The sequence below is a fragment of the Aspergillus ruber genome, assembly GCF_000600275.1.
Source record: "Aspergillus ruber CBS 135680 unplaced genomic scaffold scaffold00025, whole genome shotgun sequence".
In the NCBI taxonomy this organism is placed as follows: domain Eukaryota; kingdom Fungi; phylum Ascomycota; class Eurotiomycetes; order Eurotiales; family Aspergillaceae; genus Aspergillus; species Aspergillus ruber.
Window position 1 is genome coordinate 336,330 of NW_024467321.1, and position 14,440 is coordinate 350,769.

The 14,440-nt window shown below is 49.2% G+C and overlaps 6 protein-coding genes across 6 annotated transcripts; 3 read left to right on the top strand and 3 right to left on the bottom strand.

Annotated features, from left to right (window-relative positions):
- Positions 1-8: 8 nt before the first annotated feature.
- EURHEDRAFT_415154 (CoA-acylating methylmalonate-semialdehyde dehydrogenase) lies at positions 9-2,194 on the top strand. The gene is made up of 3 exons (XM_040782612.1): positions 9-902; positions 968-1,605; positions 1,666-2,194. The coding sequence occupies exons 1-3, from the start codon at positions 167-169 to the stop codon at positions 2,080-2,082; spliced, it is 1,791 nt and encodes a 596-aa protein (XP_040636468.1). The 5' UTR covers positions 9-166; the 3' UTR covers positions 2,083-2,194.
- A 3-nt stretch (positions 2,195-2,197) lies between these two features.
- EURHEDRAFT_415155 (uncharacterized protein) lies at positions 2,198-3,639 on the bottom strand. The gene is made up of 4 exons (XM_040782613.1): positions 3,464-3,639; positions 3,368-3,409; positions 2,838-3,305; positions 2,198-2,781 (listed from the first exon to the last, which is right to left on the bottom strand). The coding sequence occupies exons 1-4, from the start codon at positions 3,515-3,517 to the stop codon at positions 2,659-2,661; spliced, it is 687 nt and encodes a 228-aa protein (XP_040636469.1). The 5' UTR covers positions 3,518-3,639; the 3' UTR covers positions 2,198-2,658.
- A 214-nt stretch (positions 3,640-3,853) lies between these two features.
- Positions 3,854-5,840, top strand: EURHEDRAFT_415156 (dynactin subunit 2). The gene is made up of 3 exons (XM_040782614.1): positions 3,854-3,950; positions 4,003-4,062; positions 4,112-5,840. Exons 1-3 carry the CDS (start codon positions 3,912-3,914, stop codon positions 5,447-5,449), a joined length of 1,437 nt encoding a protein of 478 aa, XP_040636470.1. The 5' UTR covers positions 3,854-3,911; the 3' UTR covers positions 5,450-5,840.
- EURHEDRAFT_461708 (dolichyl-P-Man:Man(7)GlcNAc(2)-PP-dolichol alpha-1,6-mannosyltransferase) lies at positions 5,544-7,318 on the bottom strand (the record flags this gene model as incomplete). Its single annotated transcript, XM_040784741.1, has 2 exons — positions 5,544-6,916; positions 6,970-7,318. The coding sequence occupies 2 exons, from the start codon at positions 7,316-7,318 to the stop codon at positions 5,544-5,546; spliced, it is 1,722 nt and encodes a 573-aa protein (XP_040636471.1).
- A 116-nt stretch (positions 7,319-7,434) lies between these two features.
- EURHEDRAFT_415161 (YOS1 family protein) lies at positions 7,435-7,914 on the top strand. The gene is made up of 4 exons (XM_040782615.1): positions 7,435-7,492; positions 7,549-7,608; positions 7,665-7,775; positions 7,857-7,914. Exons 1-4 carry the CDS (start codon positions 7,459-7,461, stop codon positions 7,907-7,909), a joined length of 258 nt encoding a protein of 85 aa, XP_040636472.1. The 5' UTR covers positions 7,435-7,458; the 3' UTR covers positions 7,910-7,914.
- Positions 7,915-8,784: 870 nt separating this feature from the next.
- creB (ubiquitin C-terminal hydrolase CreB) lies at positions 8,785-11,229 on the bottom strand (the record flags this gene model as incomplete). Its single annotated transcript, XM_040784746.1, has 4 exons — positions 8,785-10,804; positions 10,885-10,898; positions 10,962-11,102; positions 11,194-11,229. 4 exons carry the CDS (start codon positions 11,227-11,229, stop codon positions 8,785-8,787), a joined length of 2,211 nt encoding a protein of 736 aa, XP_040636473.1.
- Positions 11,230-14,440: the final 3,211 nt, after the last annotated feature.

The window sequence follows — 14,440 nt, forward strand, 5'->3', positions numbered from 1 at the left end:
GTGCGGCCCGCAATTCCCGCCGTATACCCCGTACAGACCGAGTATATATAAGACCCCTCTGCTGTACACAGCAACCTATCCCTGCGTGACTTGATACCACTTCTGCCTATCAATTCGCCCCTCTCTTCTTTCGTCTATACTCTATATACATCCCCTACCTCTCATCATGGCCGCCCGTCGGTCTCTCGCCCAATCTCTCCCCGCTCTCCGCGCGGCGTCTCCCCGCATTACAGCTTCCTTTGCTCGAGTTGCTTCGGCTTCAGCATCACGTTCTCTGTCGAGCTTGTCCAGGCCATCTTCCGCTATGCCGCCTTCGCAAAGGATCCCTTCTTCTGTCTCTTCTCCCTTGACGGCAACCCGTAGGCTCCATGCCACCGCCGCTCAGCTCACCCCCGCAACCACCTCTGCGGCTAGCACCGCTACTGAATACCCGACCACCCACGAGCGAATTGCCAACCCCATTGACACCGCAAATTTCCTCAATAATGAATTCGTTTCTTCCAAGACTACGCAATGGATCGACTTGCATGACCCTGCTACAAACAACCTCATCACCCGTGTGCCCCAAAGCACTGATGAGGAGCTCCGCGCCGCCGTCGAGTCGGCCGAGAAGGCCTTCCCAGCATGGCGTGCCACCAGCATCATGGCTCGGCAACAGATCATCTTCAAGTTTGTCAGCTTGATCAAGACCAATTGGGACCGTCTTGCCGCATCCATTACCTTGGAACAGGGTAAGACTTTCCCAGATGCTAAAGGTGATGTGCTCCGTGGTCTGCAGGTGGCGGAGACTGCCTGTGGTATTACCACTCAGATTACCGGTGAAGTCTTGGAGGTCGCCAAGGACATGGAGACGAGAAGCTACCGTGAGCCATTGGGCGTTGTTGCAGCAATTTGCCCATTTAGTAAGTTTTGCTATCTCCCTAGGAGAACTCGTATAATCTGACCCGAGGCTAACCGCGTCGATCAGACTTCCCCGCCATGATTCCTCTTTGGTGTCTTCCCGTTGCCACTGTGGCTGGTAACTGTCTCGTTATGAAGCCCTCCGAGCGGGACCCTGGAGCGGCAATGATTCTGGCCGAACTGGCTAAGGAAGCTGGCTTCCCTCCAGGTGTGATTAACATCATCCATGGTTCTGCGAAGACGGTGGACTTCATTCTGGACGAGCCTGCCATCAAGGCTATTAGCTTTGTTGGCAGCAACCGGGCCGGTGAATATATCTACAACCGTGGTTCTGCCAATGGCAAGCGTGTCCAGGCAAACCTTGGCGCGAAGAACCATGCTGCTGTTCTTCCCGATGCCAACAAGAACCAGACCCTCAATGCTATCGTGGGGGCTGCATTTGGTGCTGCCGGTCAGCGTTGTATGGCTCTTAGTACTGCTGTGATGGTCGGTGAGACTCAAGACTGGCTGTCTGAGATGGCTGAACGGGCCAAGGCACTGAATGTCAACGGTGGATTTGAAGAGGGGGCGGATCTCGGTCCCGTCATTAGCCCCGACAGCCAGAAGCGAGTCGAGGAATTGATTACAAGTGCTGAGCAGGAGGGTGCGACTATTCTTTTGGATGGTCGTGGATACAAGCCTGAGAAGTACCCTAACGGCAACTTTGTAAATGTTTCCCCTAATTGACTATTGTTTTCTCGATATTTGTTGCTAATATGGCGCTAGGTTGGCCCTACCATCATTACGAACGTCACCCCCGAGATGCGCTGCTACCGCGAAGAAATCTTCGGCCCCGTCCTTGTCTGCCTCAACGTCGACACTCTCGACGATGCTATTAACCTAATTAACAAGAACGAATACGGCAACGGCGCCGCTATCTTCACCCGCTCTGGCTCCACAGCATCTCGCTTCCAGAAGGACATCGAAGCCGGCCAAGTTGGTGTTAATGTGCCCATCCCCGTCCCCCTACCGATGTTCTCTTTCACTGGTAACAAGAAGAGTATCGCTGGTGGTGGTGCAAACACATTCTACGGCAAGCCGGGGTTGCAGTTCTACACGCAACAGAAGACTGTGACAAGTTTGTGGAGGGCTGAGGATGCAGTTAGCACGAAGGCTCAGGTGGTTATGCCAACGAACTCATGATCTTATCTGTGGTATTTCTTGTTTTATGAAGCATAATGACATGATTATTGAATACTTAAAAATTTAAACTATTATAGATAATTGTTCTGAAGTCACCTATATACCTTGCGAGCTGCCCTGTGATAGATTATATCACTCTAAATATACTATATCCAAAGCAGTCGCGCTGAATCTTCCAGCAAGGAACGCATACATGGTTTAGTCTCTTCTAAGGATCTAAAGTCCAATCCATCTTTACTTCTACCATTATAAAAATTTCGAGGTTGTCCATCAGCATGCTGGACTTTTGACACCGGATTTAGACACGTCAGGTGAATCTCGAGGCTTAGGGCTTCGAGAATATTGCTCATTCACTGGTACATGTTCTCTTCTTATGAAGTGTGAAACCGTTGGGTTCTGTTATACTTTCTAGGTGCCCGGAATCATGTATTATAATATGATAAACAAGAAGAAACGCTAGTCAAAGTTCTTCAATTCATGACGCTGTCACTTGTCTGTCAAGTTCAGTAATTTTACTGGTCAGACTTGGCCAAAGCGCGAATCTCTTTTTCATAGCACACTCAGCACATGAACAGCTTAGGCATCCCGATGCTTGAGGAAGGAGTACACGAAGCGGATCATTTGGTATTTGCCGTCTTTGGCCACCACGATACGGCGGGTGTAACGACGCTCGTCTTGAACAGTTTCGAACCCCCAAACCTGTTACACACATTAGCCACAAATGCATAAGAAGGAGGATTTAGGGTCTAAAATACCTGCTCTGCGGTCCAGCCATACCCAGCGTCCTTGTTCACAACGAAGTTCTGGATATAGAGACCTTCTCCATCGCCGTACTCTTCACCTAGAGCTTCCACCTGGAAGCCCTCAGTCTCAGATCCATCCGCCAGGACCTCACCCCTCAAGAACCGCGCAACCTTGGCATCGTCGTCATCATTGCCAACCTTGGTGCTGACCTCCAGGTTCGGCCGCACCTTGCCATCTGCGCCCTTGACGCCCCGGATAACGCGAGACTGGCCCTCAACGTTACCGAAGATGTGGTCAGAGTGAGGACGGGCGGTCCAGTCGGTGACACGCTTCTCGCTGGTGCCCTTAATACCGCCGGTGGCTATTTGGTCGATGTCGATGTTGATGACGGTGGGGTTTGCGGACTCGGGGTACTGATGGACCTTGAGGGTGAGGGTTGCGAGACCAATTGCCTTGCGGGTGAGCCAGCTCATTCCTTGCTATTGAAAAGGGAAGACTGTCAGTGGGTAGTCATATGTAGATCATGGATATAAGTACTCACAAGGGCCAGGACTGGGTCAGCGTCGTTGGAGACGGATTTGTCCTGTCAATAAGGTTAGCTCGAGTCGAATAGACTCAGGGCAAGACGGTTACATGCCAGAGTCCATTCTCCGTTGAGGTTCTTGATGGTGATGTCGGCGGGGGCAGCCATGATGGGATGCGGGTTCTAGATATAAGAATGGAGAGGAGTATAAGAATAGAATAAAGATGTATCTAGGATGATGGAAATGTGGAGGAAGATGAGAAGAAAGAGACGAGAAAGGCGTATTTAAGTAAGCCGGAGTAAACGAAGAGAATCACGTTCAGCTGTTGTTTTCATGTGCTACTGTCCCTGCGCACTTTCCTGATTGGTCCAAGTCCCGTTCCGAGCCGGGTGACACGTGCTTATACAAGCATAGCTGACTCAGACTGCTATGCTAATATTATGCTCACTTCCCCTTTCACGTGCCCTCCGCCGCCAGGTGTGTTTTGGTATCAATACCGCTCGGAGCAACAGAGCACAGCATTTTGTCAGCTGCAATTGATTCTGCTACTTTCCTGTGGATATGGCACTCAACAAGAAATATGCTGGTCTTCCAGATTTGGTAAGCCCCATAGTTTATATGGAATGTGATCGTCATTGTTGACATGATTAAGGACCAAGCACCTGATATCTACGAGACTCCCGATCTGACGGACGAAGCTTCCACTCTTCCGGTGAGTCACTGGCGCTCTCAATTTCAGTCCACTCTGTCTAATAAGACAGACACAAACAATCCGCACGTCCTCCGAGGCGGACGAAGATGACTCCAACTCTGATATCGACCGACAAGGTGTTAATGCAGACGAAGCACGCGCCCAATTTATGGGGGCTACGGTCGACGCCCGCGAAGTGAATTTCTCCGATAGCATAGCAGCGAAACGAAAGTCATACAAAAGCAAGAACCGCCGCCGACGGGTACGGGATGACGGTCTGGAGGAAGTGGGGGATCTGAGTGACAGTGAGGAGGAGAGTATGGAAAGAAAACTTGCGCGATTGCGGAGAGAAGTTGAGGAATTGAAGGACGAGGTGACTGCTCGACAAGAAAAGGCAGATGCCGAAACTAAGGAATCATCCGCGGAAGGACAGGAGAAGCTGGACGACGGCGTGCAGGAGCTCAGTCGGGCGTTGGATACCCTCTATGCTTCCTCTCGCAGCGCGGCAGGGCCGCACTCCGCGGCCGCAACCTTATCTCGGAAGATCGCGACAGATGCAGCCCCCGATTCCACGCCGCCGCGCAGCCCAGCACCAGAAAACAAGACGGAGGCCTCGGCGTCAGCATCCTCCGGTGTCCTATCCCACGCCGCCGCCTTCGACGGCCGCCTTGCCCTCGTTGAAGCAGCAATGGGCATCTCCAGCTCGTCGAACCCCTTTGTCGCAGATGGAAACTCTGAGCCCACCCTCCAACCCGTCCTCCCTGCTATGGACCACCTCACCTCGCGCCTCTCTACCCTTACAACTCTCCTGGTCGGCCCTGCACCGGCCTCCGCCGTCCCAACCATGGGCTCTGCACCGCCCTCCACAACCGTCTCAACACCAAACCTCGAAGCCCTGTCCACACGGGTCCGTAAGCTCACCGCGGATGCTGAGGCACTGGCCTCTGCGCGCAAACGCGCTCTCGATGCCGCCAAAGCTGCGCAAACGGCAAAGGTCGCTCCCGCTCCTGTCGAACCATCAGACATGTCCGTTTCCTCCTCGTCAACGACGGAGGTCGACCCCGTCGCCAATCAGCGCGACGAACAGGCTACCAAGATCCAAGCCCTCTATGCTACTCTCCCCACTATCCAATCGCTACATCCCCTCCTCCCGAGCGTGTTAGAACGACTTCGATCCCTCCGTGCTATCCATGCGGGATCCGCGCAGGCTGCGGAATCACTTGACGAGTTGGAACGCCGCCAGGGGGAAATGAAGAAGGAAATTGAGCAGTGGCGCGAGGGGCTTAGGGTGGTAGAGGAGAGAATGGGACAAGGCGAGGCTTCAATGAAGAGTAATATCGAGTTGGTTGAACCTTGGGTGAGAGATTTGGAGAGAAGATTGGATCGGATGGAGGGGAGCGGCGCATGATGTCTTAATCTCTTGGTCAATACCCCTTTTGCGATATCCCGTTGGACATAGTTTGAACATACGCCTTTGGTAAATAAATTTCCTATTATATAAACTACTCAACCCGCCTCATAATTCTGATCCTAGGCTCCATTCTCAAACCAACCCACCATCCTTTCGTTACAAACCGTCTCACCAACTCCCGTCCCTTCTCCCAAACCCCAATTGCACGTTCACCTCCAATGCCTCTCAAAAAACTCTCCTCAACAGACCCCCTCGCCTCCTCACCCGGACGAAGAACTCTAACACCAGCGAAACCGTTAACGACCTCAACATTTTCCCAACGCGAGTTTGGCCCAGAAGTGAGTCTAGACTCCTCAGGTCCGACGGCTTCAACGAGTGCATAGTCGAATTGGTCCCAAAAGGTTGAGGAGGATTTGATGGTTTCGTCTTCGGTTTTATCGTATTTCCATGCTTCCGTGGGAGATTTTGATGGTATTTGCAGGAACCGGGTTACACCCGTTTGGCAAGCGAGGTTTCCTAAGTAGACTGAAATCTCTGGTTGAAAAGTGTCTCCATGGTTATCATGAAGGGCGCGCAAGGCGTGTGCGCCGGGATAGTTGGCTGCTGACGAAGGCAGGAGGACAAAAGTCGAGATAGTGAAGGAGGCTAGAGGAGAAAGGAGCATGACGAGAGATAGTAAGCGGTAGATGAAAGACTTCGTCCGGTGCGTCCAGATATACGAAGCGCCCAGAGAAGCTGCAGCAGTGAGTGGTGGGATGACGTATAGAATAAACCGCCATTCCTTATGTGGTTGAGAACTGAATAACGCTACGAACGCCAACGAAGGAGCGAGGAGGTATGCTGTCGCCGCGCGTGTTGAGGACAGACTGAGCGCTACCGGGATACCAATGAGATAGGTGCACGGATTTAACAAAAGACGAGGGATAGCGTTGGAAAAATAAAAGTGCCAGGGCTGCGTGCCCCAAGCGGACGCTTGACCTGAGACCACATTGAATTTGAATGCTGCCAGCTCGGGCCAGAGAGGAAATTGCTGCCAGAAGAATGAGTCCACGGATACGGTGGAGATGAGGCCGATGAAGAGTCCCAGGATACCAGCAGGGATGACCTCCTTTATTAAACTGACACGACCCGTCAGGAGAAGGAAGAGCGTATGCATCGCCAGGAAGAGAGCCAGTTCAGATCGAAAGATGATGCCAGCCACAGTCAATAGACAGAGGGAAAGCCGGCACCGGGTCCTGTATTTGTGGCGGACACCAGGTTCCGATAGAAGATACCGCAACGCCAGAGTCGTAATCCCGAAAGCAAACATGTTGGACAATGTTCTCGAGGCGTAGTAGAGAACGTGAAACTGACTAGCCTGGAAGAGCAGGTACCAAATGGCCGCAGGCTGTCCAAATGCCCGCTTTATCCCGGAAGCATACGACATCAGGGCAGAAGCATTGAACAAGCCTAGAATGGCTCGTGCTACAAAAATTAGACTATCGCTATTGAGTAATATTAGGGAAAGGAGTATATACCTAAAATCTGCCGGTTAACATTCTTATTTAACCATATAAACGGCCGCGACAATTCCGACAGCACCAACGCTCCGATGAACGTCCGGGGCACTGCCCCAGGGAACTTGAAGTGGTCATAGTGTTCCTGCATATAGGCTGCAGCATCACCAATTGACGGAATACCGTATGTTTCAATATCATGAATGGCCTGGACATGGAACGACTCCTCGACCTTTGTATAGGGCGCAACCAAGAGATGGAGCAGGACTAGCCCCGGGACGAGGAGAAAGAGGAACAGAAATACTGTGTTTATTAGCAAACGATCGATAAAAGGTATATAGGGTATATACAGACCAATATCTCTGCTCATTGTGGATCAATCAATATGTGAGATGCATGGAAGAGAGATCATCGTCATCCCAAGGCGGAAATCAAACGCCATCTGGCACTCCGCAAACTTTCCCACTTACAACCTCACTCCTTCATCCCAGTTATACACCAACAGCGATCATGTTCTTCTTCGGTCTCGGGAAACTCGTTTACGGTACGCTACTCCTACTACTCCTCGAACCAAGCTCTGCTTACAGAATAATCACGCAGTCATCATCCTCATCATCAACGCCATCGCAGTCCTCTCTGAAGACCGCTTCCTCGCTCGGAGTACGTCCCCCTTTGGCGGAAATAATACACCATGCAAATCGCTAAATAAAATATAGTTGGATGGGGTCGTTCACAACAACAAGATACCTTTGGTGCATCCTACGATAGCACAAGCGTCAAGGCGAAGACGATTGATTTGATCGCGAGTGTCCGGACGGTGATGCGGAGTATGTCCTTGTCCGATTTCCTATGGTTCTTTTGGTCCTCTGTAATCGAGCAGGGCTAACACAATATCCTCGGCTGAATAGTACCCCTAATCGGAATAAACTCCGTCATCATTGTCGCCAAACTCATCTGGTGAGAATCGCCTACGACTGATAACGACGATCGCGAATACCTCTCTCTTTTCCTCCCTCTCTCGTCTACCTTCCATATTCCTCTATCTTTGAGACCTCTGTATTGCAGATATGAATGCGAAAACATCGAGGATTTGCCGGACCTACTTTTCTCCTTGAGATTGACGAATCCTACGCCCTCGATTCCAGCTGCGTACTTTCTCGACTGCACTATAGCGTTGGGTTGATAAAGGCATACACTATGCATCCCTCATACTGAAGGGCACAGGAGCATCACTGTTGAGATGGATAGCGGTCAAGGGAAGGATATGATTCCTGTATATGGAACTTAGCTCAAGTACCGGCCAATACTTCGATCCTAGAATATAGCGGACAACACAGAATAATCATGGCTCTATTCTCTATTTACAATACACCGAGACATAGAATGCACAGATGTGGGATAATAATAAAAAGCCATGCTCGCGCCCAAAGAACACGCTTGTAAATCAGGGGAGCAGTAGAAGTATTGGCTTTTCCTGTGTTTCTTCCCAGAACATGTGCTGTTAATCCCATTGAAATAAAAAAGATAGCCCAGTTGCTAACCCAGAAGACCCTTCTCAGCAAGCAACAACAGCTGAAATAACAAAGAATCCAGTGAACTCCTTGTGTGCGCCAATGAAATATGACCCAGACCCAGACATGGATATCACAGGATCAATGAGCGAAAACAAGCTGGTAAAAAAGGAGAAAACACTCACATCTAGCCGGAAAATAAGAAGATTGCCATGAAAGGAAAGGCAGGAAAAGAATTGGTGGTACATCGAAAATATGTGCGAGCAGAATCTCGAGGATATGTGCAGTCGAAGAGAATCCGTAAGGAAACGGAAAAGAGAAAGCCTTAGAGCATCTTCCGGAAACTAAAGCTTCTCCATTTTCCGTGTTTGTGTTCTTTGGGAGCATCAGTCCCAGATTTGTGGTTGAGTAATGGTCGTTCAGGCAGTTCGCTTTTGCGTGGAGGTGAAACACCAGCAGAGGTCATATGCTCATTGATAGGTGTTCGGGGAAGATCCGAAGTCGATGTGCGAGAATCCTTGTCCATGCCGAAGCGATGGCTGAGACTCTTACTGCTTCTCCTAAAGCGATGAAAACTGTGGTGTGTTTTCTTCAGGGAGTCAACATTGCCGTTATCCGGGGCATTGTGTCGATCTTCCTCTGGCTTGCTTGTGTCGATAATGGGCTTCGGACCACTTTCATGTTGGTGCTCGCGGTGTTCGCGGGCATTGGAAACTCGTCGTTGTTTTTCACCCTTCTCTCTTTCCTTTTCAGCAATTTTTCGTTCCTTCTCTTCTCGAACACGGTCTTTTTTGGACTGTATATCGCTCTTCTTCGGACTCAGGTGCATAGTATGAGCTGCAGGTATAGGTGGCACAGGCGGCGGTGTGTGAACGATAGGGGTCCGTGGAGAAGTAATGTCAGGCTCCGTGCGCTCCATTTGAGTAGAAAGCCGAGGTGCAGTAGGCGGCCGGGAAAAACCATTGGGGCGAATAAACTCGGATGATGGTGACGAGAGCTGCGATGAGCTCTGGAAATTGTTTAAGCTAGGAGATGGCGGGACACCATTTTGCTGCTTCTCGTTTGGAATTGGGATATCCATACTGGCTGCCAAATCCTCCTGCTCTTGCTCCTTCAGAACCGCTTCCATAGTGGTCTCTTGGTAAAATAGGACGTAGGCGCAGGCCAAGCCAGGTTTGTCCCCGAAGAAGTTGCGAACGTAGTTCTTATCCACTGGTTCCACCATCTCATCGTCAAAGAGCAACCAACCGCGGTCTTCCGTTTTCACGATCGACACATAATGACCATGATAGGGTCCTCCACCAATGTGTACCACCACAGCGTATAACTCGTAGAGACGGTCCGGATCCTCGGCATCGTCTGTCGTGTTAAAGAGGCGTAGGTGATACGGGTACACGACACGGTGAAACAATTTCTGCAACCGTTGGAGATCCTCGGTGTACTTGAAGCGCTTAAGATGCAAGGCCAATATCCGAGGCAGTCGCTTGATTTTCATTCTCTTCTCCGCCTCTTGAAGCCCTCCACAGTTATCGCAGTGAAACTTGTTCCTCTCGCACAGCATCTCTTCCGCAGAGAACTTCCTTAAACACGAGGTCACGGAAGAGTGCTGCTCGAGATCAACAGACAGATCTAAAAAGATCTCATCGCGCTGGGAGACCTTTTCACAGGTGAGACATTCAGTCTCGGATGTCAATGTCCCCTCGAATAGCTCATGTACCCACCGCGTGGTATTCGGCGTTTTGGAGCCTGAGCTGTTGGTCAGGTCAAATGAATCTGCACTTTCTGTGAGCGGGAGGCTCTTGGGAGGAGGGGGTTGTTTAAGAGCTTCCGTTTCGACATTCGCGACGACTTCGTTGAGTAAAAGATTTAGAAACTCGTGGGCGTCTTGGTGCATGGCAGTCCGAAACATCTCATGTTCACGCCTGAGAACGTCCAAAAATTGCTGCGGTCGTGTGATCCCTATTCGTGACTTGCTTCCCACCAGAGATTCAAAGATATCCTTCAACGCTGTAAATAATGATTCCGACATGCCATAGCTGTTGGAATTGTTCTGAGTTTCTAGGAGTGGCAGGGTCTGTAAAGCGACTTTCTTCTTGTATTCGGGCGATTCCTTGTCTTCGGGCTTCTGAGGTTGGTTTGGTGGCGCGCCAATACGCTGAGGGTTGGCAGCTTTCTCTCTTTGGGCCTGTGCTTCGGCTTCTAAATAAGCGTTGGGATCTTGAAAACGGAGAGATTTTTCCAGCGCGGCCTCCAGGCTCTCGATCGGTGTTCGCGTGGGATAGTTGAGGACGGCTTCTCGGAAAGGAACGGAAAAGAAGAGGCATTGTAAAATGGAGTTGCAGTAACTGTTTCGAAGAAATGCATTAGCTTTTTAGTATTTGATTTGGTTGGTTGCCAAGTGTGATGCAGGCACGCATCCGCTTACCAGGTGCTACCGTACTAAGGGCAAGGATCATGTTAGCCAACATAAACGCATGAAACGTGGGAATGTGTCGCACTCACATTTTCCATTCCGAAAAACTTATCGCTACCATCGTTCCGAATTGGACCCATTCCCTGCAGCTTCTTCTCCAGCGGACTCATCGGAGGTGCTTGAGGCTCTTTCTTTGCGGGAGACGCCCCGCTCGAAGAGGTGGAAGACCCCTACATATAGTGGCGTTAGCATTTATACCGTGACTTCAATTGTAATCTTCTCTTTCGTTCTGCTACAAACGACCGAGCGGTTAAAACATACCCCATTACCCCGGAAGCTCTTAAAAAACGAGCCCATGATGGCACCAGAATTCTTAATCGATAGTGTATAGCTTCATCTGGCAGCGACTGAGGAGATGATGACTAGGCCCGGGTGTTGGCGACAGGAGAGAAGGCACGATGCGCAAACGGCTAACAGATGCGATACGAATGGGGCGGCGCGCAGTTGGGCCAAAAAAGGAAGGGTGCGTGCGCAGGCAGTAACGCGAAGGCTATTAATCGTGGGTATCGGGTACAATGACTGATACTCTAGTTCCCAAGAATCCGTGAATACACAGGGAGAAAAGCGTGGAACGATAGATGGCCAGAGGTGAAAGAACGGGAGATACGGCGGAATCAGGCTGAGAGGATAGATGGACAAACGGGGAATTGAGGAGTCGGAGGAGGACCGGAAGAAAAGAGTGTCGAAGAGAAGAGAGGAAATTAGGAAATTAAAATGTAGAAAAAGAAAGAGAGAAGAGAAGAGAAGAAAAAGAAGAAAGGGAAATAAGCTGGGGAAGAGGAGTTGAAGGAGAGAGAGTGAGCGAAAGAGGAAAAAACCGTTCTGTAAGCCGAGTTGCTATGACGGAGAGAGCGGGTTGCGCGGGCCCGAGCGATTAGTATTCTTTGGGGATCTGAGTAATCAAATATATGTTATACCATTCATCTTTCGAGAGAGGAATAGAGAAAGATTCTACCATTTTTCTCGCATTCTGGGTACAAATCATGCCATTGGAAAAGAGCGGATGTACCGTTTACTCTTACTATGTCTGTACTGTACCATACAAGGTTGTAAGGTGGGCCCGTCTGGATTAGGAACCGGCCACCGCAGTGGGGTGTACACTTTTACATACCGTTACATATTGATACCTGAGGAATAAAATTTCAACACCAGACTGGAGTGATTATTATATTAGATTCTGGAAGATACCAGACTTGTATATCACTTGTACTCTGAATAAAGATAAGCTTACTCGAGATCATATTGCCGTTACAACCAGAGTTGCATTGGTATGGCCGCATCTGGCCGGGTTGGTTACTCACAGAACTATGAGTGATTTAAAAAATAAATGCAGTCGGAGGAGGCCGACTCGATATCTTGGACTGCTGTAAAGTAAGAATAGCATGACCAGTTTCTTACTTCACGTCTTGAGAGCCGGTCACCAGGCCACCGCTCCTTTTACCATATTCTATGCTCATACTAGAGGGCCTTACTCTTCTATGGACACCTATTGGAATAATCCAGAATCTTGATATATAGACGAGATACAAAGACATTGGCACGAAAATGCATGCTATGGACTGGGGGTAGGTGTAACTGCATTTAGCCATCGACTATTGCAAATGGAGAACAGGCGGGTTGGACAAAGAGAGATGGAAACGGAACCCCAGATTTACCGTCAATCCGGTCATTACTATCGAATCAACCAGACCATAGTGGGAACTGCATCAAAAGGAATGTAGATTCTTACCCAGTCCTTACCTCCTAAGTTGGAACGGACCAATAACACCGGTGATGATATTACGACGCCGCCACACATCCAAACATTCGTTGATGGTAGACTTCAAGAGAAGTTTTTGTGATATCTCAGTCAAGTATTGGTGATCGAGGACGATTGATACATTGATACCACATAAGTTCCATTTCTTTGTACAGTATCAAACCTCAGGCAACAGTATCACCACCACGTGGACCCCAGGATAAGCAACCAATCGTAGAATTCCCCTTGCCCCACAAGAGGCTATCGTCGAACGAACTTGTCTCGCAGGCTTCCAGACTTAGCAACTTGTGTTACAGAATATGCATGCGCCCTGCTTGATGCATTTCCCAATCCGATCGCTTACATCTGCATCTCGTTTAATATGCTATAAAAATCTCCTTACTTTCCATTCTGTATTATAATCTTACATCGTTTACACCGGTCGAGAATAGCCGGTCAATACAAGAAAAAAAAAGGACAGAAAAAGTCCCTTGGACCACCCCAACCATACCAGCATGATTGGTCCTGTCAACAAGCGACCCATTCCCACCGGCCGTATCGGCGTTAAGGTTCCCCGCCATTTCCCCCACATCTACTTCAACTTCTGCACCTGATTGGTTCTTATCAACAGAACAAGCCCCCATACATACAGCCACTAGTAGTACAGTACTTGTATGCGCTAGTATTCGGTACCTTTAATTGACACTCCCCCCCCCCGGGAAAACCGGTGGTTTCCAAGAATAATTATCTGTTAGCGGTATGTCTGTATTGCCGTTACCGTACATACGCTCCCAAAACTGGCTCGGGAATTTCGGAGTGTAGCTCGCCCGACAAAGTACATTTGGTAATGCATACAGAGTAATGCCAGAACCTTCTGTTGTGGAGGAAATGTTTTGAGTTCTGACACTACCGCAGATTCAGTGCTGTGCTTGGACCTCGCGATCCAACCGTCCCCGGATTTCATCCGCTGTTACATCATTGCTTCTCATCTACAATCACAAGGGGTGAGGGGTAACATGACCAATACATAAACCATGCTGAAGAAGAGCTTAGCCGAGTATAATATTTACTAGGAACATCAATTGCCCGGCCGGACAAACGCACAATGATTAGACCATAAAAAGCACATTAGCTGGATGACAAAATGACAGCTGGACTTGAGATCCAAGGGTCTTGCAACATTGATGGTTCTTTTCTTCACTTTCATGCGACCCAGGATATGAATTTTTGGATGAATCCTCCTTTCAAGACTGCTAGATGTAGTGATCATCGCACGCATTCCACGCCAATTAAGCTCTATGTTATCTGATTGATCGCACCCATATTCGTTGTTTTGACCGACGAAAAAACCCGCTTTCAAACATCAGATCAATGATGCATTCATTGATAAGTTAAAGCACCTCTGCACATTAAAAAAAAGATGAATCATAGACAGGTATCGGGTGTCCCAATATAAAAGCCATTATCGTACTAGGTCAGCTTAATATTCTGTTAACTCAGAAACATAGGAATTCAGAGCTGATTGATGACACTGTTACAGACCTAGCCACATCAGTCTCACGTGATTATGCGGGGAGACAAGGCAGAATCATTGGGTTACAAGGAATAATGGAAATACAGAAGGAACAGGGATTCCAGCTGATAACCCAAAGGATCAGTCACGTGATCCCCTACCATTTATCTACCATAAATGGTATACGGAATGGTATATGCTACCATCTATCTACCCTAGATGGTATACAGAATGGTAGGAGAACGGAAGATATATAA